Source organism: Cucurbita pepo, chromosome LG19 (assembly GCF_002806865.2).
Source record: "Cucurbita pepo subsp. pepo cultivar mu-cu-16 chromosome LG19, ASM280686v2, whole genome shotgun sequence".
NCBI lineage: Eukaryota > Viridiplantae > Streptophyta > Magnoliopsida > Cucurbitales > Cucurbitaceae > Cucurbita > Cucurbita pepo.
This window is the reverse complement of record NC_036656.1, coordinates 3,536,466-3,561,219: the sequence shown is the minus strand read 5'-3', so window position 1 is coordinate 3,561,219 and position 24,754 is coordinate 3,536,466. Positions and strand designations below refer to the sequence as shown.

Below are 24,754 nucleotides of genomic sequence, written 5' to 3'. Positions count from 1 at the left end.
CTCAACTAGGTTAGAACAAGCGTCGCATAATCCCTGTCTTACTGAGAGTGTGATTGTGACAAGTGATCTGCGACTTAATTTATAATTGAACTCTCTTAAAACTATTTATTCAAGAATAGAAGTTTGTACTTTGATTCATATTATTAATTAATTGTCAATTTTTCTATAAAAAATATAGTTTCTATTAGTCTTTATTTTATAAATTTTAGAAATATATTCGTTTTGTATATTTTATTATTGGAAAATTATTGTTATTATTTAATGAATTTGATAAAATTTTAGAATTCACTTGCAACCAAAGTCTTTATCATAAAAAATGTCTTTTAATATTTAATTATTATTATTATTATTATTATTATTTTTTTTTTTTTTGACGAAGATCAATAAATTAATTAGAAACTAAATATCTTCATAAAATTATAAGAGATTAAATTAAAATAGAATAAATAAAAAAAGAAAAAAAGGTCTTGATTTTACACAAATGCTATGATCCGTCAAAGACGGGACAAGCAAAATCATCAAGCATCCAAAACCCAACTGGTTCAACGATGAACACTCAAACAGAGATTTGCAGCTTTCACATGGCTTGAGGTGTTCGATAAGAATCGTGAAAGAAAATCTCTCTTTAGCGTTCATATGAGCAGCTTGAACGGAAATCCGGCATTTCCTTCTGCACAGAATGGCTATGGCTATGGCTATGGCTATGGCTATGGCTATGGCTATGGCTATGGCTATGGCAGTGGTCCTCCTGCTCTGTTCATGGAGAAGGTTAACAATCACGGGTCCTTTTCATCACATGGATGCCCACACGTTAGTCAAGAGCAAAGCAATTGAGCGGCGACCCATAATTCAAAGCTCCCACGCAGTTTCTACATATCAATCGGTTAAGTAAAAGCCGAAGTTGTTGAAATCTGATGGCTGAGTTCTATCTTCCAACTCAAAACGAGTTCAGAGTAAGTGATCCTCCCGATTCACGTTACTGTTTCAGATTCGTCTGTTGAAAACAAAACTTTTCTCTGAGGACAAATATCAAACACCTTGTGGGCATTGCTCATTTCCGCAAATTTTGCTCCCCACTTGGTTTTAGTGCTAGTTTTCATCTCTTGAAACGTCCTGATTTGCTTGTGATTCCTTATTCTGGGTTGAGTTCTTAATTTAGGTAATCATCTGGGGTTTTTGGTGTTCTTTTTCTTCGGTTCTTTTGTTCTTGATATGATTGTTAGCTGCAGTACCACGACAACAATATCTGATCTATTGAGTTTTAGTACAAATTCTCCATGATATTCTTTTCTGTTTCTCAAATAAACAAACAAACAGGTTGGCCCAGGGAGGGTTGAAGATTATGAAACTTTACATATTGCCATGATTTGTTGGGGCCATCAGAGCACTGTGAGAAAGTAATGAACTAAAGAAAGTTGAGAAAAAGAGATTCTATAGACCTTTTCTTTTGGTTTACTTATTTCTTTTCTAAGTGGCTTTGGTTGGTAGAAGTGGGAGTTTCTTTGAAGGGAGTGCTTGTTTTCTTTGTTGTGTTTGAATTTTAATGAAATAATTCTCTGAAACTGAAGCAGTTCTTGTGGGTCAGAGAGCTTTGGAGGAGAATATCAACTATTGATTCATCCTGCTTTTGTTCTTCAGCAGGAACTGCTAAATATGCAGACTTCAAAGCCCAAGTAAGATTGTGATTCTTCCTTCTTCCTTTTCAGATGATCTTCAAACTGATATTAATTCATCTATGGCTGTGGTGTTGATTCTCTTTCTGTTGTGTGTGCAGAAGTTTGGAAGTACCACTGAGGAAACCTCGACCCGCTCGACAAGTTAAAGCTCTTGGTTCGGATTCTGTTTCGGATGCCTCGGCTCCATTTTCTTTGAGTAAGATGACAAAGGAAAGAAATCCTAGGACTGGTGTAATGAAATCAGTTCAAAGTTCAGTAGTTGAGGTATTTCTCCCTAATAATGATCCTGCTTGTTTGAGAAGCTGTTCTGAGTTCAATTTTATGTTATTTAGAATAAAATGTGAGATCCCGGTTTGAGAGAGAAACAAAGCATTCTTTGTAAAGGTGTGGAAACCTCTCCCTAGCAGACGCCAATATCTGCTAGCGGTAGGCTTAGATTGTTATAAATGGTATCAGAGCCAGACAGCGGGCAGTATGCCAGCGAGGACGCTGAGCCTTGAAGGATGCTGAGCATCGAAGGGGGGTGGACACCAGGCGGTGTGCTTGAGCCTCAAAGGGGGTGGATTGTGAGATCCTACCTCGGTTGGGGAAGGGATGAAACATTCTTTATAAGAGTGTGGAAACCTCTCCCTAACAGACGCGTTTTAAAAACCTTGAAAGGAAGCCCGAAAGGGAAAACCCAAAGAGGACAGTATCTGCTAGCGGTGAGCTTGGGCTATTCCGAAAGCACGAGCAAATTTCTTTTCTTTTGATAGCTTTTATCTCTCATTTTCTTCTAGTTAGCTCTCATTTCAAATTAAAGTTCTTGGTTTCTTTAATTCTGCTCAAAATGCCCATTTTTTCTCGGAGAAACTGTTCATAAACTTATTCATAGGGTATGCATCCTCAAGTCTTTTGCAGATGAGAATTTCTCATTTGCACTATGTTATCCATCTGCAGCTTTGATAACCAATTCACTGTAAATGATTTACATTGTTAGTATATCTTTGAAATCCAGAAAAAACGTCCAAATCGAGTTTCTACGATGGAATCACGGATTGCTCAACTTCAAGATGAACTGAAAAAGGCAAGGGATCAACTAAACACCTCTGAATCATGGAAAAGGAGAGCAAAAGAAGAAGCTGAAGAGGCTAAGCAGCAGCTTGAATCCATGTCCTTAGAGCTCAAGGATTCTAGACAGCAATTGGTAGAGCTTTCTGCTTCTGAAGACGAACGAATCCAAGAGCTACGGAAAATTTCACAGGATCGAGATAGAGCATGGCAGTCTGAGCTTGAGGCCCTCCAAAAACAGCATTTAATGGATTCTGCTGCTTTGGCTGCTGCCATGAATGAAAATCAGAAGCTCAAGCTTCACCTCGAAAGGATAGCCGGTTCGGAGGCGAACCAGAATAGACATGCTGAGATTCAGGGCCTCAGAGTAGAACTCAAAGAAACACTTTCACTGGTGGAGGAACTTAAATCCAAGCTCTCTGATTATGAAGATTCTGAAGCTCAAGCTCTTGAAGATCTGACAAAAACACAAATGGAGCTAGAAACTGCATATGCAACCATTGACACGCTTCGATCAGAGGGAGCGAAGGCGATGACCGCGTTCAACTCTGTGTCCTTGGGGTTGGAGCAATCCAAAGAAAAAGTTACATCACTGGAGGCTCTTGTTAGCAAATATAAGGATGATTTGGCTGAGCTTAATTGTATTAGATCTGAAATGGGTCAATTGAGACTAGCATTAGATGTTGCTGATAGAAGGTATCAGGAAGAGCAGCTTCGGAGCGCGTTACAGATCAGAAGTTCTTATGAAGAAGCGGAATCTGTAAAATCGGAATCACGTTTGAAAGAGGCTGCATTTGAAGCTGAACTCACTCGAGCCAAGGCACAAATCGAGCAACTGAGGACACGTCTCGATGATGAGGCTCGACTTCTAAGTATTGCCAAAGACGACGAAACTTCGAACTCGAATCAGAAAACTAAAGAAAGTGAAAACGAACAGCTGAAGAAGTTAGAGGCTGATATTGAGGAGTTAAAGGCAAGCTTGCTAGATAAAGAAACAGAGTTGCAAGGAATCATTGAAGAAAACGATATGCTCCGAATCGACATTCGGAAAATGGAAACGAATGGCGAAAGGACTGATCTGGAAGAACCAGCAAAATCTGCAAATGAAGAGGCTTTAGCCAAGCTCGGCAGTGTAAGCGAAAGCTCGGAAATGGAGGCGGAATTGAGGAGATTAAGGGTGCAGTTAGATCAATGGAGGAAGGCAGCTGAGGCAGCTGCAGCAATGCTCTCACCAGGGAAAGATGGAAAAGTTGTAGAGATTTCAGGTCCTGCTGACAGCAACTATTCTCTCGGCACGTTATATTCCGATGACCTCGACGACGACTCGACGAAGAAGAAGAATATCAACATGCTGAAAAGGATAGGTGTTCTATGGAAAAAGAATCAAAAGTAGATGGAATTCCAGCAGCATTTTCCCTGTAAGTGTTATGCAAATTGGGTTGGCTTCTTCTTTTTTATAATTCTGGCTTGAATTCAAAAGGCAAACAAATATTTTATTTGGATCTGTATAGTATAGTTGAAAAACTGGTATACTAATGGATTCATGATACACCCGTTACACCGTTACGTATCGTCGTCAGTCTCACGGTTCTAAAACATTTAGGGGAGAGGTTTCTACACTTTTATAAGGAATGTTTTTGTTCCACTCTCCAATCGAGGTGGAATCTCACAATCCACCCTCTTGGGGGACCTAGCATCCTCACTGGCACACCGCTCGGTGTCCAGCTCTAATATCATTTGTAACAGCCCAAGCTCACCGCTAGCAGATATTATCCGCTTTGGCTCGTTACGTATGGCTGTCAATCTCACGATTGTAAGAAATGCTTCATTCCCCTCTCCAACCGATGTGGAATCTCACGTTTTTTTCATTTTTCTCATAGTCGTAAAAATTTAATTATTAAAAGCATAACAGGATCGTAATTGATAGAAGAAAGAAATGACGATGATCATAACGAATATTTGAAGATCGCCACTCCGTTCAACCTTGTTAATCAATAGAGTAATAATCGTGCAAACTATTGAAAACTGGTAAAAATTAATACACATGATCCAAATTTAAAGGTAAATTTGATATTTTCTTTCATCCCACCAAAGAAAAGCTAGTTTAAACATATAGCCGTTAAAACATGTAACATCGACCTCGTCAGAATATCTAATAGCCCCGAACACGTGAGGGAGTGACGTGGAGAGATTTAACTTTGGAAGGAACTCCTTCTCAGGAATGTACATTGGCTAAGTTGAGGGAATTTTTTTGGATCAATCCGAAAATTCAAGTTGTTTGAATTAACCTAACCCAACCCTCTATTTTCAGATTGGGTTGTCGGGTTATTTTATAAAGAATTAGAACGAAGCAAATCAACCAGTGACTAGCAAGAGTGGTGACACGAGGCGGTTGGTGAATGACAGTGATGAGTACTCGAGAAGGAAGTAGGAACTGTTGTGCCAATGCTGACTAAGTAGGTACTATGCAGTGTACTTTGCTAGATTGGAGAAGTAATCGAATTGGGCCCATAAATACTATATAGGTTGCGTCGGGTTGATCTAGTACTTTTCACACTAAATCCGTACCCAACACAAACCAAATCAAGTCCTACAAACCAACCCGTACCCAACACGAACCGAATCAAGTCCTAACAAACCAACCCGTACCCAACACGAACCGAATCAAGTCCTAACAAACCAACCCGTACCCAACTCGATTCGAATCAAGTCCTAACAAACCAACCCGTAAAATTATAGAAAATGAATCCAAAACTTGGAAGACAAAGTGAAGTTGGGGTTCTCATAAAGGGCAAAACAGGTGAGAATATTGGAAAGGACTTCCATGGCAGCTTTCTGCAGTGACTTCACCTGACAATGACCCTTCATGCTTTAAGCCTTTAACCAAACCACGCCCTTACAACCAGACAAAGGCTTGACTGCTACCGGCTTGTCCTATTGGGTTTCTCCCAAAATTGATACCCTTTTTGGTTATCCATTTAGTTTGATTCAAACTACTTGGTTGGTTTTGAGGATTCCCTCCTCTCTTCTTTCTCGGACCCACTTTACCCTAATTCGATTGATCTTATGAGATGACTGGCTGATCGAGAATGTTTGGGTATCAAATGTCTTATGGGACGATCCGTTGATCGATAACGTTTGGCCTCCTTCCTTCTCTCTCAGACCCACTTTCCCCATTCGATTGATCTTATGAGATGACTGGCTGATCGAGAATGTTTGGGTGTCAAATGTCTTATGAGACGATCCGTTGATCGATAACGTCTGGCCCCCTCCCTTCTCTTTCGAACCCATTTTACCCTAATTCGATCAATCTTACGAAAGGACTGGTTGATCGAGAATGTTTGGGTATCACTATCTTATGGGACAATCGGTTGATCAAAAACGTTTGGTCTCCTCCCTTCTCTCTCAAACCTACTTTACCCTAATTTGATCAATCTTATGAAACCATTGAGTCGTCAAAAATTGGTGGGCAATATAGTTGTATATGTGTTAGCCTTCAATGGTTTGACAACCTAAACATAATTCAAATGGTACGTTTTTTTCACTTTGAAGAATGGGAAATTAGAGTTTTGGAGTTGAACAGTGATCTTCAATCATCCTTCCCGATTCATCTTGTGAGAACCCACATCAATTGGAGATGGGAACAAAGCATTGCTTACAAGGGTGTAGAAACCTCTCTCTAACAGACAGCGTTTTAAAATCGTGAGGCTGACAACGATACGTAACGGGTCAAAACAGACAATATCTACTAGCGATGGACTTATAATTCTAGTGAACGTTCTAGCTCCAATAATTTAAGTGAAGTACACACATATTCACATGAAGTACAAGATCTTAAACAGTGGAAGAGGGCAATCAATAAGGTACAAAAGATAGAGAAATTCCCATAATTCAGGAGAAAGAGTTAAAGGACATGGCACAAAAAATGAAGCTTTTTGTTGGTGGAAATAAGGAACACTCCAAATGGTCAAAAACACAAACAGTAATCTCTGTCTTCAACAAAAAAACATCAGCTGGCTTGGCAGAACATAAATTATGGTAAAATTTCCCATTTTTACCTTCTCGAGCAAATTATATAGACCCGAATTGAACCAAACCAAATCGAATCAATCAAATTGGACGATACGAGTCGATCTATTTGCTTTCATCCCTCTCAAAGAAATCAACCGTAGTAAGCACATATGATCAGGTCCAACAGTAAATGAGATAGGCGTACAGAATGGGAAACAGAAGTGGAAGAAGGAATATACTGTCAACCAACACTCCACAACACTGTATATCTTAAATCAAATTTCATAATAATAGACTGTTACTGGCAGCGGGAATAGAGGGGGGAATGTGGTAGCGGAGGAAAGGTGAGGGTGGAAGAAGGCGGTGAGGCGAGGGCGGAGGAAGGGCGGGAGAAGAAGGGAATCCTGATGATGCTGCTGGGGCGGAGAAGAACGGGAGTGAGGACGCTCCGCCGTAGGGGGTTGGGATCGGCCAACTCCGGTTATCGGTTTGGTGTTCGGGTGGACATGGAGGAGCAATGCCCAAGCTCAGGTCAATATCGCCATGGCTTTCAGATTCAAAGGCAATCTCCATGCCATAATAACAGCTCTGATCAAAATTGGTTACAGCTTCCCTTCCGTTGTGTTTTATGGCTGCCTTATCATATGCTCTGAATTACACCATTAAAAAAAAAAAAAAAAAAAAAAAAAAAAAAAAAAAAAAAAAAAAAAAANTCTTTTCTGACCTTGCTGCTTCTACCTCACTATCAAACAGCCCAAGATACACATACCTGCAATTACCCCCATGTCACATACCTTCTCAAGGATTTTTTTGGAATTTTATTCCAAAAATAAGTGTATTTATTGTAATTATTATTTTTAAATATTATATATATATATATATATAAAAGGCTAAATTAATAAAAATACTTAAAGATACTCTTAAATTAATAAAAAATTAAAAAAACAAAAAATACTCTTTGAAATCGTTTTTTAAAAATAGCCTTTAAATTTTAGAAATCTTTAAACCATACCTTTAAATTTTTAAAAATTATAGTAATATTCGGAGACTTTTTTTAAAAAAAATAACCTTAAATTTTATATAAAAATTAAAAAACGCCCTTACCATTAACATCCCGTTTCAAAAAATACATATAAAATTTAAAAAGTTTCATCTCCTCCCCAAATAATGTGGGACATCACAATCCACCCCCCTTCAAAGCCAGCGTCTTCGCTGACACACCGCCTTGTGTCTACCCCTTCAGGGAAGGGCGAGAAGGATGACACATCGTCTGGTGTTTGGCTCTGATACCATTTGTAACGGCCCAGATCCACCGCTAGCAGATATTGTTCTCTTTGGGCGGTCCAGATCCATTGCTAGCAGATATTGTCCTCTTTGAGCTTTTCCTTTCGAGCTTCCCTCAAAGTTTTAAAATGTATTGTCCTCTTTGAGCTTTCCCTTTCGAGCTTCCCTCAAAGTTTTAAAATGCGTCTACTAGGAGAAGGTTTTCACACCCTTGTAAATGGTGGTTTGTTCTCCTCCCCAACCAATGTGAGATATCACACTTAAAACTTTATATAAAAATTTAAAAATGTTCCATTTCATTTTAAAAAATACATATAAATTTTCAAAAATGACATTAATATCCTTAACACGGTTATTTATTTTTTTTTAAAAAAAGAAAGGGTATTAGTGGAAATTTGATTTTTTTTTTATACTATTTTAAAATTAAAAATATATATATTTGAAAAAAAAAAAAAAGTATTAACTCACTTCTTCCCTAAAAACTGGCCCATACGAGCCTCCCATCGGCCACACTTATGCAGAGTAACCCCTCTGTATTTGGAACTCCCTCTCGAAAATCCATTGCTCTGCCGTCGAAGAATGTGCACAAACTCCTCTTTACTCAGATTCCTCATCTGCAAATCCGCCATTGAAGCCCCCAAAACAGAGCTTCACATTCAAACATCACACGACAACAAACAAACAAACAAACAAACAAACAAACAAACAAACAAACCCTTCAATCTTCCTCACACCTCTTTAATCTCCTCTCTGTAGTCGCCGATATCGAAGTTAATATCCGCATGAACTCCTCGAAACTTGATTGCCGCTCGATCGTAAGCCCTCGCTGCAGAATGGGCCGTGTCAAAACCGCCTACAACAATCACAAACCCACAGATTTGGATCAAAACGGGTTTTTATATGAAATTTTAAAGAAATTCATGTTTTTAATCATACCCAAATAGACTTGCTTCCCGTTATCCCTGTGAACAGAAAGAATTGATTGATCATGAGCCTCATACCCAGAAAACAGAGGATTTGAAAATGGATAGCTAAAACAGAGTAATTGTTGATTGATTACTAACCAGATATGCGACTCCCATCTCCCTGTTCTTCGATAACAAGTAACCCCACGATACTGCGAGCTTCTTGATTTGGGGCCTCGCCGGCCTTTCTTCACCGGATTAACAGACTGATCCAGCCATTTCCTCTGCGAACAGACGCCGGCGACGGGGTGAAACAGGGCCGTCCGGTCAAGTTGATTTTCGGTGCCGTTGTTGTTGAGGATACTGAAAGAGAAAGTGAAACCAGAGTTAACGTTGGAAGAGAAATCCTCGTCGGCGGTGGTGTTGGAATGATCGGCGGAACCGGAACCAGAACCGGAACCGGAGGCGGAATCTCCGGAGAGAATACAGAGATTGAGATCCAACATTGAATTAGGTCAGTGTTTGTCACCGGAGGGCGAAACCGGAGCGGTTGTCACCGGAGAACGGCTGTTTTACAGTAACAGAGAAGGATTATCTTGCTCGCCTTTCATGGCTGCTCTGCTCGGCTCTGTAAATCGTTTTAATTCCTCGCGTATTTAAATAACCAAAAAAAAAAAGGAAAATTAAAAAATGTTTGGTTTATTTAGGTTCAGAATTTTTATCAAATAAAAAAAAAAAAAGTTTAATTATGTTTTAAAAAACTTTTAAAATTTTAGAAACTCGTGAAAAATTGCATTTATTAAAACATATATTTTTAATTAATCTACTTTTTAATTATTAAACCAACACTTCATATTCTAAAATTATTTTAGAATTATTTTAAACCTATTTTAAATTATTAATTTTTTTTTCCAAATGTTTTTTAAAAATCAAATCATAATAAAATTTTAAATTTCTAATTTTATTCCGCATTTTTTTAATGTAAAATATAAAATTTAATACTTATTAAATACAAAATTTAGTTTAAGTTTAATATATTTATTAAATTTAAATAAAAAATTTTAATATATGGTTGAGTTTACGAATGGAATAAATTAAAACGTATTTTTTAATTTAATTTTTTTTTTACTTCTTATATAAATATATTTATATATATATATATATTAGTTTTCTTGTCAGGCATGTCATCGATCATTTAACTCAATAAACTGAAAACTTTGCAGCAAAAATTGACTTTTCTATCGATAAATCAAATTATAATTCATAAATGAAATTAATAATCATCAAAATTATTAAACTTTTTTTTAATAATGTTGGTTTGAAAGTTATGTGAAATGAAATCAAATGCAATTAATTTGGATAAACTTACCATTTATCCTGAGGTTGAATTTTTTAGCTTTTGACTTTCACCGTAACATTTATGTCTTAATTAATATTGGATCTATCTTAATTAATATTGGATTTATCTTAATTAATATTGGGTTTATGAATTTGCTTCGGAGGGTCGATAATAATTTTATTAATATTCACTAATTTTAATAATTTAAATTTACGTATTACAAATTCAAGGGGTTTTTTAGTTCAATACAAAAATTAATAAATAATACTTTTATTTTATGTAATTAATGGCCATAAAAAAACAAATTCAGATTAAATGGCTGTAAAAAAAAAAAAAGAATAATAATTCCAGAGTTGAATCATGGCTAAAATTTATTATTACTTTACAATAATTTAATTATTTTTTATTTCCTAAACTTTTAAATATTATATTATATAACCCATTTCAAAAAAAAAAATCCATTTTTTTAGAATTTTGCATTAAAAAATATTATAATTATTGCCATTTTGGACCACTTAAAATTCAAAATATACTGAATGATTTGTAAAATAATAATAATAATAAGAATTAAAATTATTTTTATAATTATAAGAACCAAATTAAAAATAAAAAAGATCTCTTTATGAAAATGGTTGTCCCACTAGAGCTTTTAAATTTTCTCCATAATATATAACAAAAATATTAATTATTATTAGTTGGATCCCATATTCATTCAGTGCATTATGATTCAATTAACCTTAGGACATAGTTTTTATTGGTTTTGTTGCTTTTTGCCCTTCTTTTTTTTTCTTTTTCACTCAAATCTATTTTATACCATTTTTGTGGTTGGTTANAATTATTGTCTTAAGCAACTTTATTATTTTTATATGTCAAATCCCATTAATTTAATGTTGAATTTCCTTAAAATAAGATTAAAAAATTTGTTTACACCTAATGATGAGATTTATAAAGGAAATTAAGTCATTTAAAACGTTTTTAAGGCAATAATTAAGGAGTTGTCGTGAAATTAGAAGTGATAATTAACTTAATTTAGTCATATTATGTTGTTATCTTATGAATGTGTTTATTTTAATTATTAGATTCAATGAACTTACCCCCTAGGGTTTAAACTATTTTGATTTTGTTCCATTCAAAAAGGAATAAAATACTTTATAATTAATTAAATTAAATTAAAATAAACTTAAAAAAACACATCATTCCTAGACAAAATATGTTGTCATGGTTAAAATCGAAATATGAACAGAAATTTTTTGATCGAGCCGTCATTTAACATCAACGGTAACTGTAATTTTAAAGAATAAGTGACTTGTAAGAACGACAAAGTTAGGCACTAGTACGACACTTGCAACACCAGTTAAATTAAAGAATAATGTGACAAATTTTAGAGACGTACTTTTAGAATCTTTTTACCTAAACTTTTCATATTTTTTTAAGGTAAGAATTGAAAAAGGGGTTTTTTTTTTCTCGATATATGAATTGAATTTGAAAATATGAATCTAGATCGGTAGAATATATTCACTGGGTCTATTTCTTCTCGGGTTCTTGTTAGATTTCGATCCAATTTTGAAATATTTTTGGGTTTGTTCCTTATGTCGTTACCATGATACAATTTTTTTTAGTTTCATTTTTAGACATTATAATTGACATGTATTTTTTTTTAATTCATCATTTATTATATTTAAAAAGAAATAATTGTGAGTCGTCAATTTATATATATTTTATTTTTTTAATTTGTCATTTTTTTATAACATTTAAGAAATGACCTTAGGAGAGATTCATAGTCTCATCATCAACACCAAAAGACAATTTATTTTCTTATTATTATTAAAAATTCCATGAAAAATTGAAAAAAAAATAAATAAAAAAATCATAATATTAAACCTGCCCAAGGCAACTACGAAGAGTCATCTCTTTAGAGGCATTATTAACTTAACCAATGATCTTTTTTCATTTTTATTTTTTATTTTTATTTTTTTGTAAAATTCTTAATCTCTTTTATTTTTAGTATTATAAACCCTTTTCCCACTCATAAAGGGTTAACCAATTGCTTTCTATTCCTTTTTAATGACGAATAAAAAATAGGAAAAATATCTTTTTATTTTTTTAATTTTGAATTTTTTTTTTTTAGTATAGTAGAGCTTTCGTTTCCGGTTTCACAATTTTACATTTTTACCCTTGAGTTTACATTTGTTGTGAGATTATATATATTTAGCTTCCGAGTTTTGAATGATGTTCGCTTTGGCCATTTATGTTATTTTTTATTAATTAATTGTCACTAATTTTATATCATAACACTGAGAATAATGTGACAAATTTTATAGACGTATTTTTATCGGAACTTTCAATTTTTTATTTAATAGGCCCCCGAACTTTAAAAGATGTTTTAATTTGTATTTGTGTCTAATGTAAATCCCTAATCTATTAAACACAAAGATATTTTTTAAATAGGGTGATTTATTAAATACTAAATTGAAAGTTTAGAAAAATAGTAAACAGTTAAAAAATAATAATAATAATAAAGAATAAACTTAAGATGGAACCAAAAAAAAATTACTTTTTGTTTCAATCAACTTTGAATGTTGGTGGTACACACAAACTTCCTTATTTATTAAATGGCAAAAGAGCAACTTGCTTATTTACTCCCTTTATAGGTTTAATACTTTTGAGGTAATCATTAGGTTAACTTAGTCTAATGGCCATTCTAAATAGGAACCATTAAATAAATAAATAAATAAATAAATAAATAAATAAATATTAAAATCAATTATCAAGTAACAAAAGTTTTACACGAATTTTTGTTCTTCGAGATGAATACTATATGGTAGCAACAAGAAAAATTCTGGAAAGAACCATTTCGATTTACATTGAGTTGTCTATTTTTTAATATAGATTTTAGACTAAATTGAAATTAAACCCTAAACCCTAATTCAAATGATTAGAATAGGTTCACAACCATAATTGAGTCTAGTCATTGATTTCTTCACTTTCGCATCAAACTTGAATATTAAACATTCACGCGTCACAATACAACACTAAATACAACACTAACATCTATAAAGAAACGTCAAATGTTCTTAATTTTCATAATAATTTTAAGAGTAGAGTTGGGTTGTGGATCTTATTCTCAAATTATTCGGGTTGACAGAACAAAAAAGACATTCAACCTACAAAACCGAACTAAAATTTTCATTTCGTCAAAAAAAATCTATTCCAACCCAATCAAATTAGTACCTTTTGTTTGTGCATTTAATTTGTTGAAGATAAGGTTGGCAAATCTTAAGGGGAAAAAAATACAATATAAACAAAATAATTCAAAACATAATCAAATGATATTAAAAATATATGGGGGAAGAAAATATATTATATTAGTATATATTGAAGATTTATAAACACACAATATACAATTGTAAACAATATTTTTTATAATTACCCTTCTAAATATGGTCCTCTAAACAATATATTTTGCATAATTTTTCATAAAATTTGAAATCAAGGATGGAGAACAAATCCCCAACAATTTCAATTTTAGAAATTGCATAATTCTAATCACTCCAAGGCTGAGGCTAAGCCAATGGGGAAAAATGATATGGCATTGAATAAAAGGGCATCAAGAACAATGACCATTAAAAGCAGAAGAATTGCATATCACAGTGCATGTAATCTCACCATGGTGACATGATAAAAGGCAACTACTACACACTCCTTGTAGATGAACAAAAGAGGAGGAATGTAGATAAAAATGGGAGAGCAAAAGGCCAAAGGTAAATTATCATGTTTACTTCACTCATTGTTCTCCTAAACTCTAAAACGCAACAACAATCCAAGCAAGAAAAATCAACTCCTCGACAAAACTAGATTTACCGAAGTAATGAGGTCTATGAGATTTTGAATAAAGAAAAGCAAAATTACTGAGAGACGCCAAGCCATTTCGAGAAGTTGTCGAACTCGGTGTAATCACTGTCGGAGATCATCGTCTGATACCATGCCTTGCCTGCAGCTTTGATTGAAGTAGCCTCCTCCTGTGAGGGTCATGTACAAAAAATGAGAAAAGAAAGTCGACACCATGAATAGGATATGTACTGAGACAACAAAGTCTGGTTCCACAAAATGCAGATGATATGATCATATGATCGTGCCACCGTATAAAACAACTTGTGGTCACGGAGTATTGATGATTGAAGGATTGAATGAACATCTCCTCATCATGATGAAACAAAGAAATCTAAAAAATAAATTATTTCTCTACCAAATCAACAACAGATAAATTGAACTTACAAGGATGGAAAAGGCGAGCACATAGAACAAAGTGTACTTAAGAATTCGACCAATCTAATCAATTATGAAGTATAAGTGATGAGAGTAAACAGTAGTCCTCAAGAACGATGCATATCGAAGTTAAATGATAACAGGACATGATTGAACATAGAGCAATAATTTTCATAAAAGCATATCATTAAGCAGACCCAATAACTATAAGCCAGATACAAAGATTCCACTGTATGTAACATGAAATTAAATTAATTATGCCATCAATCTTAAGAGTGAAACGAAACCCACATCAAAAATAGTATCAACTTAATAAATATTTGAAGGAAATCGCCAGCCCAATCAATCTGCTATGGAGATATGCGCAACTTAATTTCTAAAAGAATGAAGATAATCACTAAGAATATGAATGATGTACCTTTGTAGTCAAATTCCTCTTCTTGTCGAGTTTCTCCTTTTTAGCCTTAACACGTTGCTCCTCCGCCAAAAGAGCCATTCTTCTAGCAGTCTTGGCATACGGGTTAAGCTTGAGCATGGCGTTCAAGTTCTTCAATGGGTTCTTCTTCAATGGAGCTCTCTTAACAGCCTTCTTAATCGGCTTCACCACAGATTGGACTTCATCAGAGTTAATAATCCTCGACAAATCAGCATTCACCATCTTAGACCTTGGGAGAACGTAACCCTTTTTCTTCTCTGAAGGCTTCTCGAAAGATCCATAGATAGAATCAAGCTTCTCAAAAGCAGACTTGGTCCAGATCACAAACCTTCCAAGGTGACCACCAGGAGCGAGCTTCAACAAATTAAGCCTCTCAACATTGGCAATCTCAACTCCCGGAATGTTACGGAAGGCCTTAACAAGTTTAGCGCCCTCAGTTCCGTAAACAATCAACGGACCCTTGCGAGAAATGTAGCGACGGTTCCTCATTTTACCCTTACCAGGACGGATCGCATGGCTATCCTTGGCCTTCTCAGCATCGGGAAAAGCACCAACCTGTTTGAGAACCTTGATTGCAGCAGAGGTCTTCTCAACGCCTTCGGCCGAGTCGCTCACAACAAGAGGCAATTCAGGGACAGACTCGATACGATGGCCGCGAGCAAGAACCAACGATGGAACAGCCGAGGCCGCAATAGCCGAAACAACAGCATACCTCTTCTGATTCACATTGATCTTTCGGTGCCAACGTCGCCAGATCTTAGTTGGAGCGAACATTCGACCACCACGACACATGTTTCCAAAAGCACCCTGACCAGCACGGTGAGTACCACCGCCAGGGACACGGGGAATACGGGACACAGCACGTCCGGTACCCCAGGACTCAGCGGAGGTTTGGTGGCCGGCGCGCTTGCTGACGGCGTAGGGCTGGCGGCTGTTCTTTGAGATATTGGAATGAACAAAGCTAACAATATCCGGCCGAATTGAAGCCTTCATCACGTCGGGCAGCGGGACGCCGGGTGCCGCATCAGTGGCCATGTCCCCTTCAAGGGACTGAACCGAAACAAGTGGGCGAGCGGCGGCAACAGCCATTGAAGAGTGTTCGTGTGTGAAGTGAAGAAGAGGAGAGAAAGGAAGAGAAGAATTAGGGTTTGCCCGCTGAGCGTTTATATATGTGTTTCGTGTCACAAAGATAGATCATTAATTATTTTTTTCTTAATTATTAATTATGAAAAATAATAAAATGAAGGTGTGAAATTACATTATTGACCCCAACTTTTCAATTCAATATTTTCATTTTGTTAATATGAAGTTATTTGCGTCTTCCTCGAATTCCATGCCAGGCCCAACCCAATTCGTTTGGGCCAACCGAACAAATGGGCCTGATTCAAAGCCCAGTTCTTGAAACCCAAAAAGTATAGTTTTCTTTTAGAAGAACGGCATTCATTGTTCATTAACGCAAGCCAATAGGCTAAAAACTGTGAAATCCTAAATGACAAGAGAAACAAGCCAATGAGAAATTTTTCGAGTTCAATGATCACCACACGAGAAAACGCTACAACATCAGCAATCTTCATTTCGTTTCATTACAAGTCACCTCGACGACCAAATATAGTAAGGTAAAATGATTGTATCACGAGAATTAGCGAGGCTATAGCTTTCATGAATTACTAAAAGCTTATTAAGCACGCACTCGACTGACCAACGACATGGTACTAAAGTTAGGACACTCTTTACTCAGGTTCAAAGTGCATCCAGTATCCTAAGAGGGTTTGATTAGCTTACATTCAAAACAAAGTAAACATGCTTAATCTCCATTCATATTCAGGGATCAGTGAACTATTACACACTCTTTAAAGGTAAAGGTTAAGCAGCAACCTTGTGATTATCTCTACACCCATGCCCGTTTCGTCGCTATACGGTCATTTAGGCACCTTAGTCAGTGATCCAGCAGGCGGGTTTCCTCAATCATCATCTTCAGAGCTTCCTTCTTCACTAGCATAATCGCTGCTATCATCGTCTTGATCGAGAATATCCAACTGAACATGCCTAACTTGAATTGGCTCTTGAGGTCTGTGTAATCCTGGAAGAGCATTATGCCTCAATTGTGGCTCGTCAACTCTAGCAACAGGAAGAGAGTCCAATGGGGGTAATGGCACAGGGTCCCCAGGCTTCCATCCAGGAGGGGGCATTGGTAAATCTCTAGGTAATTCCACAGGCATTCCAGGCTTCCAACCAGATGGCACAGTGATATTTGGAGGAAGCAGCCCTTGAATACCAGCCAGAGCTAAAGGATTGGCATCTGTTGGCACCGGAGCTGGTGGCTCAATCATTGGCTCGATGGTTTTCTCAGTGCTTTCAACTGATTTAGGCAAGCCAACATCAAGATCAGCAAAACTATACAACTGGGAAGCACGCATTTGCTCTTCTTGCGGGGCGGGGGGAAGCGCCCCGCGCAACGGAGCTTGTCCGGCTCCAAATTCAGGTGGTGCAAAAGTAGTATAGCTTATTTTATGAGCATATGACAATATATCAGATAATTTCAACTGGGATGCAACAGTAGTAGACGAACACAATGACTCGTTTTCGACATCATCGGTCGTTTTAACACGTTTATGACCCTGATAATCAGCATAATCATCAAACAAAACATCAAGAACCTGTTCAGCATCCTTTAGTTTATTAGCAAAAGCACGAAGAGCAGCATCTTTAGCCCGCATTTCATAAGCAATCTTTTGCTTAGAGTCTTGAAGATCAAGAATCTCCTGAAGCTCAGCAACAGCTTCAAACAACTGAGTCTGCAGAACATTAAACAGTGACAGAATTTCTTTTGAAGTAGACGGAGTAGAATCAAGCGGCGTAGAGGGAGCCGACTGGGTTTGAGAATTAAGAAAAGTGGGAAGAGAGCCCCGAAATGCAGTGAGCCAAAGGGCTCGATTGGGGTAAACTTCGAAGAGCTTGGAAGCTAAAGAAGCCATTTGCAGGAGAAGAGCTTGAGCTCTAGGAAGAGGAGGAAGGAGAGGAAGAAGCGTGGAGGAGGGAGTCGGAGATGAAAGATTGGATTGATTTTGGTGGTGGGATTGTTGAGAAGGGGGCAATTTCGGTGGGGTAGGGTTTTGAATTGAAGGAGAATTAGGGTTCGTCAAGCCCAATCTTGCTGGGGACTGTACAATTTGATGCTGAAGCATTCTTGAGTGCTTCAATGGCGATCGAATTAGGGTTTAATCACCGCAGAACAACAGAAGAAAAACAAACTGAAAATTGAAACAAAGAATGGGAATGGAGAGAACCTGAGATCGAGAAGACGGAGAAGATCGGCGATTCGTCGCTGATTATCGCTCCTTTTTTTTCCTTTTAATTATTTTATTAATAATCTCTAATATTTTTTTAATAAATGGGCTGGGCCGAAAGTATGGGTCAAAATTGGGCTGGACATGATTGGGCTCATTATTACAGTTTTACCCTTTCACTGTCAAAATTATCCCATATATATTAAAAAATTTAAATATTAAATTAATTTTTTTAAATTTTGGGTAAATATATTTCATATTATTAACCAAACCATTTATAATTTGAAACTTGGAGGCTTCCATATATTATTAAAATATTAAAAAAAAAAATAGGTTACATTGAAAAAAAATCAAATTTTGAATTAAAAAATTAAAGATTAATTATCGACTGTGTAGTAATATTTTTATTATGTGAAAAATTATTTAAATATGAATATAAAATAAGAAAAAAAAAACGAATATATAACACAATATAGAAAAATAATATTATATTGAGTCTAAAAATATCTGAACAAGAAAAGGAATGAAACGGCGGCGTTTTCGTACACCAAACAGAGAACAAACCGCTGCCTTTCAAATCAAATCCATTCCCGAAAATAATAATTAATTCATACAAAAAAAAAAAAAAAAAAAAAAAAAAAAAAAAAAAAAAANTCAACTGAAGAAGTTCAGAACTCGTTAACCGTTGGCCAAGAATGCGTGGCCTCCTCATCCTCGGCTCCGCCTCCTCCTCCTCCTCTTCCTCCAGCTCCATTGCCGGACGTTGCTCCCGCCGCCCTAGCCACTCCAAGGCCCTAAAATCCTCGCTTTCCAACGTATTTCCCACTGGAACGCACTCACCGTTTTCTTCTCGTCCTTCCACTATCCATTCCCGTTCTCCTCTTCTGTCCTCTGTCCAATGGGACATTGCCGGCGCCTCATCCGGCGGGAAAACTTCTCTCCGTCATTACGCTGACGTCGCATCGAAACTTGCCGAGCGCGGGAAGCTTGACGATTTTGCGATGGTGGTGGAAAGTGTGGTCGTCGCTGGTGTTGAGCCCTCGCAATTCGCTGCGGTGTTGGCTGTTGAGCTTGTGGCCAAGGGGATTTCGCGGTGTCTTAGAGAAGGGAATCTTTGGAATGTCGTGCAGGTTTTGAGGAAGGTCGAGGAGCTTGGGATTTCGGCTGTGGGACTATGCGATGAGTCGGCTGTAGAGTCGCTGAGGAGAGAATGCCGTCGAATTTCCAAGTCCGGAGACTTAGAGGAGCTCGTCGAATTCATGGAGGTTCTTTCCGGTAACTTAGGAATTTTTCATGCGCTTGCTTTTAAATTTTGCGGCAGGAATATATTGAAATGTAGCAGAGTAGACATTGTCACATCAGACTTAAAGAACCATTCTTATGATTAGGGCTGGTAATTCTAAGAGGAAACTTCTTTTTCCATGCTTGATCCTTGTTTGTGCTGTAAATTTAACGTTAAAGCTTAGCACATTTGTGAAATCTGAACTCAATTACTTGAATATGGAAATTGATTATTACTAAACAACCTGCTTCTATTAATGCTCATGATTGGATTTCCAACAGGTATTTATTTGAATTGTTTAACAATTAGCTACCGTTTTCAGGTTTTGGTTTCTCAATCAAAGAAATGATGAAGCCGTCCGAAGTAATAAAACTGTGTGTTGATGCCCGTAATCCAAAAATGGCAATTAGGTAAACCTTCATTTTTGCTATCAAATGCATTTTCAAGAGGTTAAAATTCAATGAAGTTTGTAACATACACTTGGGGCTGTTTCGAGTGAAAGGACTTTACGTATATTGGAGCATGGAGGGTGAGGAACCATTACAAGAATTAATGTTTATAGTCGTTCGGTCTTTAGTTGACTTGGTAGTTTTATTCACTGTATTTGGAATCATCAGCAGTAATCGGTGTCGATACAATATACTGTTTCTGAACCACTAATTTGTTGTTGATGAATTATACAGGTATGCTAGCATCTTACCACAAGCAGATATATTGTTCTGTACAGTTATAAATGAATTTGGCAAGAAAAGGGACTTGAAATCTGCTTTCATGGCATATACAGAATCCAAGGCTCATATGAATGGTCCTAATATGTATATCTACCGCTCAATAATTGATGTCTGTGGTCTCTGTGGTGACTACAAGAAATCGAGGAACATCTATCATCAGGTACTGTGCTAACTGCAATGCAAAATTATGTTCAATGCTTGTTGTTTATACATTAAAGATGATTTTGCTCGAATAGCTATGCTAAGGTAATTCTTACCCCCATCGTCATATGATAAGGTAATTCTTGCTCGAACATCTATCCAGAAATGGCAGTTGTAGTTTATAAGCATCTGAGCAGTTGTAGATTAGAAAATAAAGCACTGTTCTTGACTATCAGTTTCAACATCCTTAGTGTGCAACAGATACTCTGTCATAAATTAGAGATTTCAGGAAAATGTGGTATTGAAAGTTCTTATATTCTTTAGGTCTCTACAAGAGTTATATTCACAGAGATTCAGGTTTTCTATTTTTCAATTTTCTGCAGGATTTGCTCAGTCAGAATGTCACCCCGAATGTATACGTTTTCAACAGTCTCATGAATGTAAACGCCCATGATTTGAACTACATCTTTCAATTGTACAAAAATATGCAGGTAATCCTTCCCTCTCTCTCTCAACACACACCAACATTGGAAGAAATGAAAGATTGGAGACATAGAGTTCCTTCATTGTTTCTCAACATGTTCAATGCATATCCCTATCCCCTGTATTTAATCATGCTTTTAGAAGATCGAAGATACAGAGTTCATTGGTGATGCGACATCTCTGATATGAGTACTCTAAATTCAGAATCTTGGTGTACCAGCTGATATGGCCTCATATAATATCCTTCTCAAGGCCTGTTGCCTAGCAGGAAGAGTTGATCTGGCACAGGACATTTACAGGGAAGTAAAGCATTTGGAAACAACAGGTGTGTTGAAGTTGGATGTCTTCACCTACAGCACAATTGTAAAGGTGCAAGATATACTCGGCATATAAATTTCATTTGTAAAAATTCTAGCCGTGAAATACTACGGTACAGTATCCTCATATTTTGAGGATTTATTATTATTTTTCAGGTTTTTGCAGATGCGAAATTATGGAAAATGGCGCTCAGAGTCAAAGAAGACATGCAATCAGCTGGAGTATCACCAAATATGGTGACCTGGTCTTCATTGATCAGTTCATGTGCTAATTCGGGTCTTGTTGAGTTGGCAATCGAATTGTTCGAAGAGATGGTTTCAGCAGGATGTGAACCTAATACACAGTGTTGTAATATTCTTTTACATGCTTGTGTCGAAGCTCGCCAGTTTGATAGAGCTTTTCGTCTATTTCGCTCCTGGAAGGAAAAGGAACTCTGGGATAATATAGAGAGAAAAAACAGCACCGATGACAATTTGAATGCTGATCCAACATCTCAACTGTGTATTACTAATATGCCTAACGCTCAATCTCATGTACATCAAATCAAGTTTGCTGGGAATTTTGCTTTCAAACCTACAATTACAACCTATAATATTCTAATGAAAGCTTGTGGTACTGATTATTACCATGCTAAAGCTTTGATGGAGGAGATGAAAAGTGTTGGCCTTACACCCAATCACATTAGCTGGTCAATTTTGATTGACATATGTGGAGGATCTCGTGACGTGAAAAGTGCTGTGCAGGTAAAAAATGTAGTTTTTTTCTCGATTAAGTTATTTTTCCTCTTAGCATTGGCAACGTTGTTGATCGAGTTTACTTTCCATTGTCGTCAAAATTTCATTGCTCATTACACATTTCTATCCATCACCTGTTCTCCCGGAGGCTAAAAACTTCCTTTCCTAAGACAGCTGAGGAGGATAGAAAAGGGGGGGTGGGGGGATAAGGAGAGCTTTAGCCTTGAGAATATAATTCTAGTTGGTGTGGTATTGCTGAATGCTTCTATGATTTCTTCCTTCATTCTTACATGCCTCTGTATTTGATCATTTAGCTTCGTTTTAATGCACTGTTCGCTTGCAATGTTTATTTTCAGTGCAGATCTTGACAACCATGCGTATGGCTGGAGTTGATCCTGATGTTGTTGCATACACGACGGCTATCAAGGTTTCAATCTCTTTTGTCATACTTTTTAAGTCTAACCATGATCATTAGACGACATCTGAAGTTCATTATAGTGATGCCCCCATACCAGCATAAATTAGTTGGCTATTTTCTTAAAACGTCCTTGTCATTGGCAATGGTATAGGTTTGCGTTGGATGTAAAAACTGGAGGCTGGCATTTTCATTATTTGAAGAAATGAAAAGATTTGAGATACAGCCAAATTTAGTAAGTATTGATCTTCTTTTTCCGTTCAACATTGCAAGAGTCACAAACCATCTGCTAGCTTGATTGTCTTTCATTAGCAGCTAAGAATTTAAGCGCTATGGACCACCAACCATGGAAGGAAAAGAGAGGCATCCATAATCATGGTAGCTTTCATTTTGCAGGTGACCTACAGTACACTTCTGAGAGCCCGCAGTACTTATGGCTCATTACACGAAGTACAGCAATGCCTTGCTATTTACCAGGACATGAGGAAATCAGGGTAACGTATATAAAATTGATGTTAGGTTAAATTACTAGTTTAGTTCATGAATTTTCAAGTTTGTCTATTTGGTCCCTAAACTTTAAATAGTACTGAATACCTCATCAACTTTCAAATTTGTGTCAATGGCCCCTAAACTTTCTTGTTTTGAGTCTAACATGTCCCCAACATATTTAGTCTTTTTACAAGTAAATAATCTATTAGATATAAAACTGAATTTTTATTAACTGAATTTTTTTTATGCTTAGACCCTAAACTTTCAATAGGTCATTAATGTATTAACTTTTTTATAATTAATTGTTCTATTAGATATAAAGTTGAAAGTTCGTGATCTTAGACAAATTTGAAGTTTAAAGTTTTAGGGACATTTAGACCGACTAAATAGACATAATGTTGAAAATTCATGAACTAAGCTTATAATTTAATCTAGATTTGATCGTCCTTTTTCACAATAGAATCATGTCGAGATCCAATTACCGCTACTGACATTTAGTCTCCTATTCATGATAGGTATAGTGTTTGCCAACAATGAAGTAAAATAAATCAGTCTTTTTCCATTCTTCCAGCTTAGCGAGCATTTTTGCAATGCCCAGAAGATGCCTTTGATTTCTTTGCATATGAACGGACATTTATTTCAGACCAAAACATTTTCAGGTTCAAATCCGACGACCATTATCTCAAGGAGTTGATTGCAGAATGGTGTGAAGGAGTTCTACAGAATAACAATCAGCAGCAAGAGGAGGCGACAGCACCCTGTAATAGAACCGACATCGGGAAACCACGATGTTTAATTCTTGAAAAAGTTGCTGAGCATCTGCAGAAGAGTTTTACCGAAAGCCTAGCGATTGACCTGCAAGAGCTCACAAAGGTTCGCATAATAGCATGAACTGAATTTTCTATTTGGAAAACCAGCACCAGTTTGCCCTTAAAATATGCCTTGTATAAATTATCTCAAATTTCAAAAGTATGCCTGCATGAAACTAAGCATCTGGTGAATGTGATCAGGTCGAAGCCCGTATCGTCGTTCTCGCAGTTTTGCGAATGATCAAGGAGAATTATGCATTAGGTAATGCCATACTCCAAAACATATCTACTTGCGAGAATAGTACATCTGTCTAAGCACACCTCTAAGAATAGTACTGAATGTTAGGAATCACAAATCTCCACAATAGTATGATATTGTCCACTTTTAACATAAGCTCACTTTGCTCTGAACTTACTTATAAACTCATGATCATTAAATTAGTCAATGTGGGACTCCCTCCCACCCATCCTCAACACTGAACCCTTGTGGACTTTAGCAGCGTCCTTTGATCCTTTAGGGGTGCTAACATTGTTCTCTTGGCTGCAGGAGAATCAGTAAAAGATGATATATTCATCATTTTAGGAGTGAGTAAAGTTGAACCAGAGTTAGTTGCACAAAACTTTGAAGTGCGAGATGCAATAACCAAACTCTTGCAATACGAGTTGGGGCTTGAAGTTCTTCCGGCAGGACCTACAACTGCTCTTGATGAAGTGGCTGGTTCAGAAAGCTCTAACATGTCGCTTACAAAACTGAATGGAATTATGGGAAGGAATAAGTACACCACTAGGAAACCAGCAGCTGTACAGAGGCTTAAGGTTACAAAGAAATCACTGAAAGACTGGCTGCAAAGAAATAGGGATATAATAGAATATCGGTGATCAATACCTAAGAATGATTCTTTTTGTTAATGATATAATGATAATGTGCTGTATCTTGTAATTACCTTTTATGAAGTAAAGTCTATATATGATAAAAGGAAGTTGGGAAGAAATGAAGCCTTCTTCAGCTTTATTCCAAAAGCTGAAAAGAAGAACTCGCATTTTAAATTTAATGAAAAAACATCGAAAAAAAGAAAATTGGGGTGAGAGAGGCTTGAA

The 24,754-nt window shown here is 36.5% G+C and overlaps 5 protein-coding genes across 10 annotated transcripts; 2 read left to right on the top strand and 3 right to left on the bottom strand.

Annotated features, from left to right (window-relative positions):
• The first annotated feature begins 484 nt into the window (after positions 1-484).
• On the top strand, positions 485-4,292 carry LOC111781074 (interactor of constitutive active ROPs 2, chloroplastic-like). 6 transcript variants are annotated; one of them, XM_023661492.1, is made up of 4 exons: positions 485-953; positions 1,586-1,673; positions 1,775-1,940; positions 2,674-4,292. In XM_023661492.1, exons 2-4 carry the CDS (start codon positions 1,654-1,656, stop codon positions 4,117-4,119), a joined length of 1,632 nt encoding a protein of 543 aa, XP_023517260.1. In that variant the 5' UTR covers positions 485-953; positions 1,586-1,653; the 3' UTR covers positions 4,120-4,292. The 6 variants fall into 6 exon arrangements, with proteins under 6 accessions (XP_023517260.1, XP_023517254.1, XP_023517257.1 ...); XM_023661486.1 differs by having other exon boundaries at positions 1,572-1,673; XM_023661489.1 differs by having other exon boundaries at positions 1,569-1,673.
• A 2,320-nt stretch (positions 4,293-6,612) lies between these two features.
• Positions 6,613-9,530, bottom strand: LOC111782035 (floral homeotic protein APETALA 2-like). The gene is made up of 6 exons (XM_023662801.1): positions 9,086-9,530; positions 8,958-8,983; positions 8,756-8,874; positions 8,490-8,635; positions 7,462-7,506; positions 6,613-7,386 (listed from the first exon to the last, which is right to left on the bottom strand). The coding sequence occupies exons 1-6, from the start codon at positions 9,430-9,432 to the stop codon at positions 7,020-7,022; spliced, it is 1,050 nt and encodes a 349-aa protein (XP_023518569.1). The 5' UTR covers positions 9,433-9,530; the 3' UTR covers positions 6,613-7,019.
• Positions 9,531-13,852: 4,322 nt separating this feature from the next.
• Positions 13,853-16,117, bottom strand: LOC111781562 (60S ribosomal protein L4). Its single transcript, XM_023662229.1, has 2 exons — positions 14,950-16,117; positions 13,853-14,284 (listed from the first exon to the last, which is right to left on the bottom strand). The coding sequence occupies exons 1-2, from the start codon at positions 16,054-16,056 to the stop codon at positions 14,171-14,173; spliced, it is 1,221 nt and encodes a 406-aa protein (XP_023517997.1). The 5' UTR covers positions 16,057-16,117; the 3' UTR covers positions 13,853-14,170.
• Positions 16,118-16,515: 398 nt separating this feature from the next.
• Positions 16,516-18,302, bottom strand: LOC111782004 (mediator of RNA polymerase II transcription subunit 4). The gene has a single exon (XM_023662760.1). The coding sequence runs from the start codon at positions 18,150-18,152 to the stop codon at positions 16,929-16,931; it is 1,224 nt and encodes a 407-aa protein (XP_023518528.1). The 5' UTR covers positions 18,153-18,302; the 3' UTR covers positions 16,516-16,928.
• Positions 18,303-18,910: 608 nt separating this feature from the next.
• Positions 18,911-24,648, top strand: LOC111780928 (pentatricopeptide repeat-containing protein At5g02830, chloroplastic). Its single transcript, XM_023661288.1, has 12 exons — positions 18,911-19,529; positions 19,859-19,946; positions 20,220-20,427; positions 20,792-20,899; positions 21,096-21,260; positions 21,365-21,952; positions 22,305-22,370; positions 22,513-22,593; positions 22,755-22,852; positions 23,507-23,720; positions 23,858-23,918; positions 24,204-24,648. The coding sequence occupies exons 1-12, from the start codon at positions 18,950-18,952 to the stop codon at positions 24,533-24,535; spliced, it is 2,589 nt and encodes an 862-aa protein (XP_023517056.1). The 5' UTR covers positions 18,911-18,949; the 3' UTR covers positions 24,536-24,648.
• The last annotated feature ends 106 nt before the right edge of the window (positions 24,649-24,754 follow it).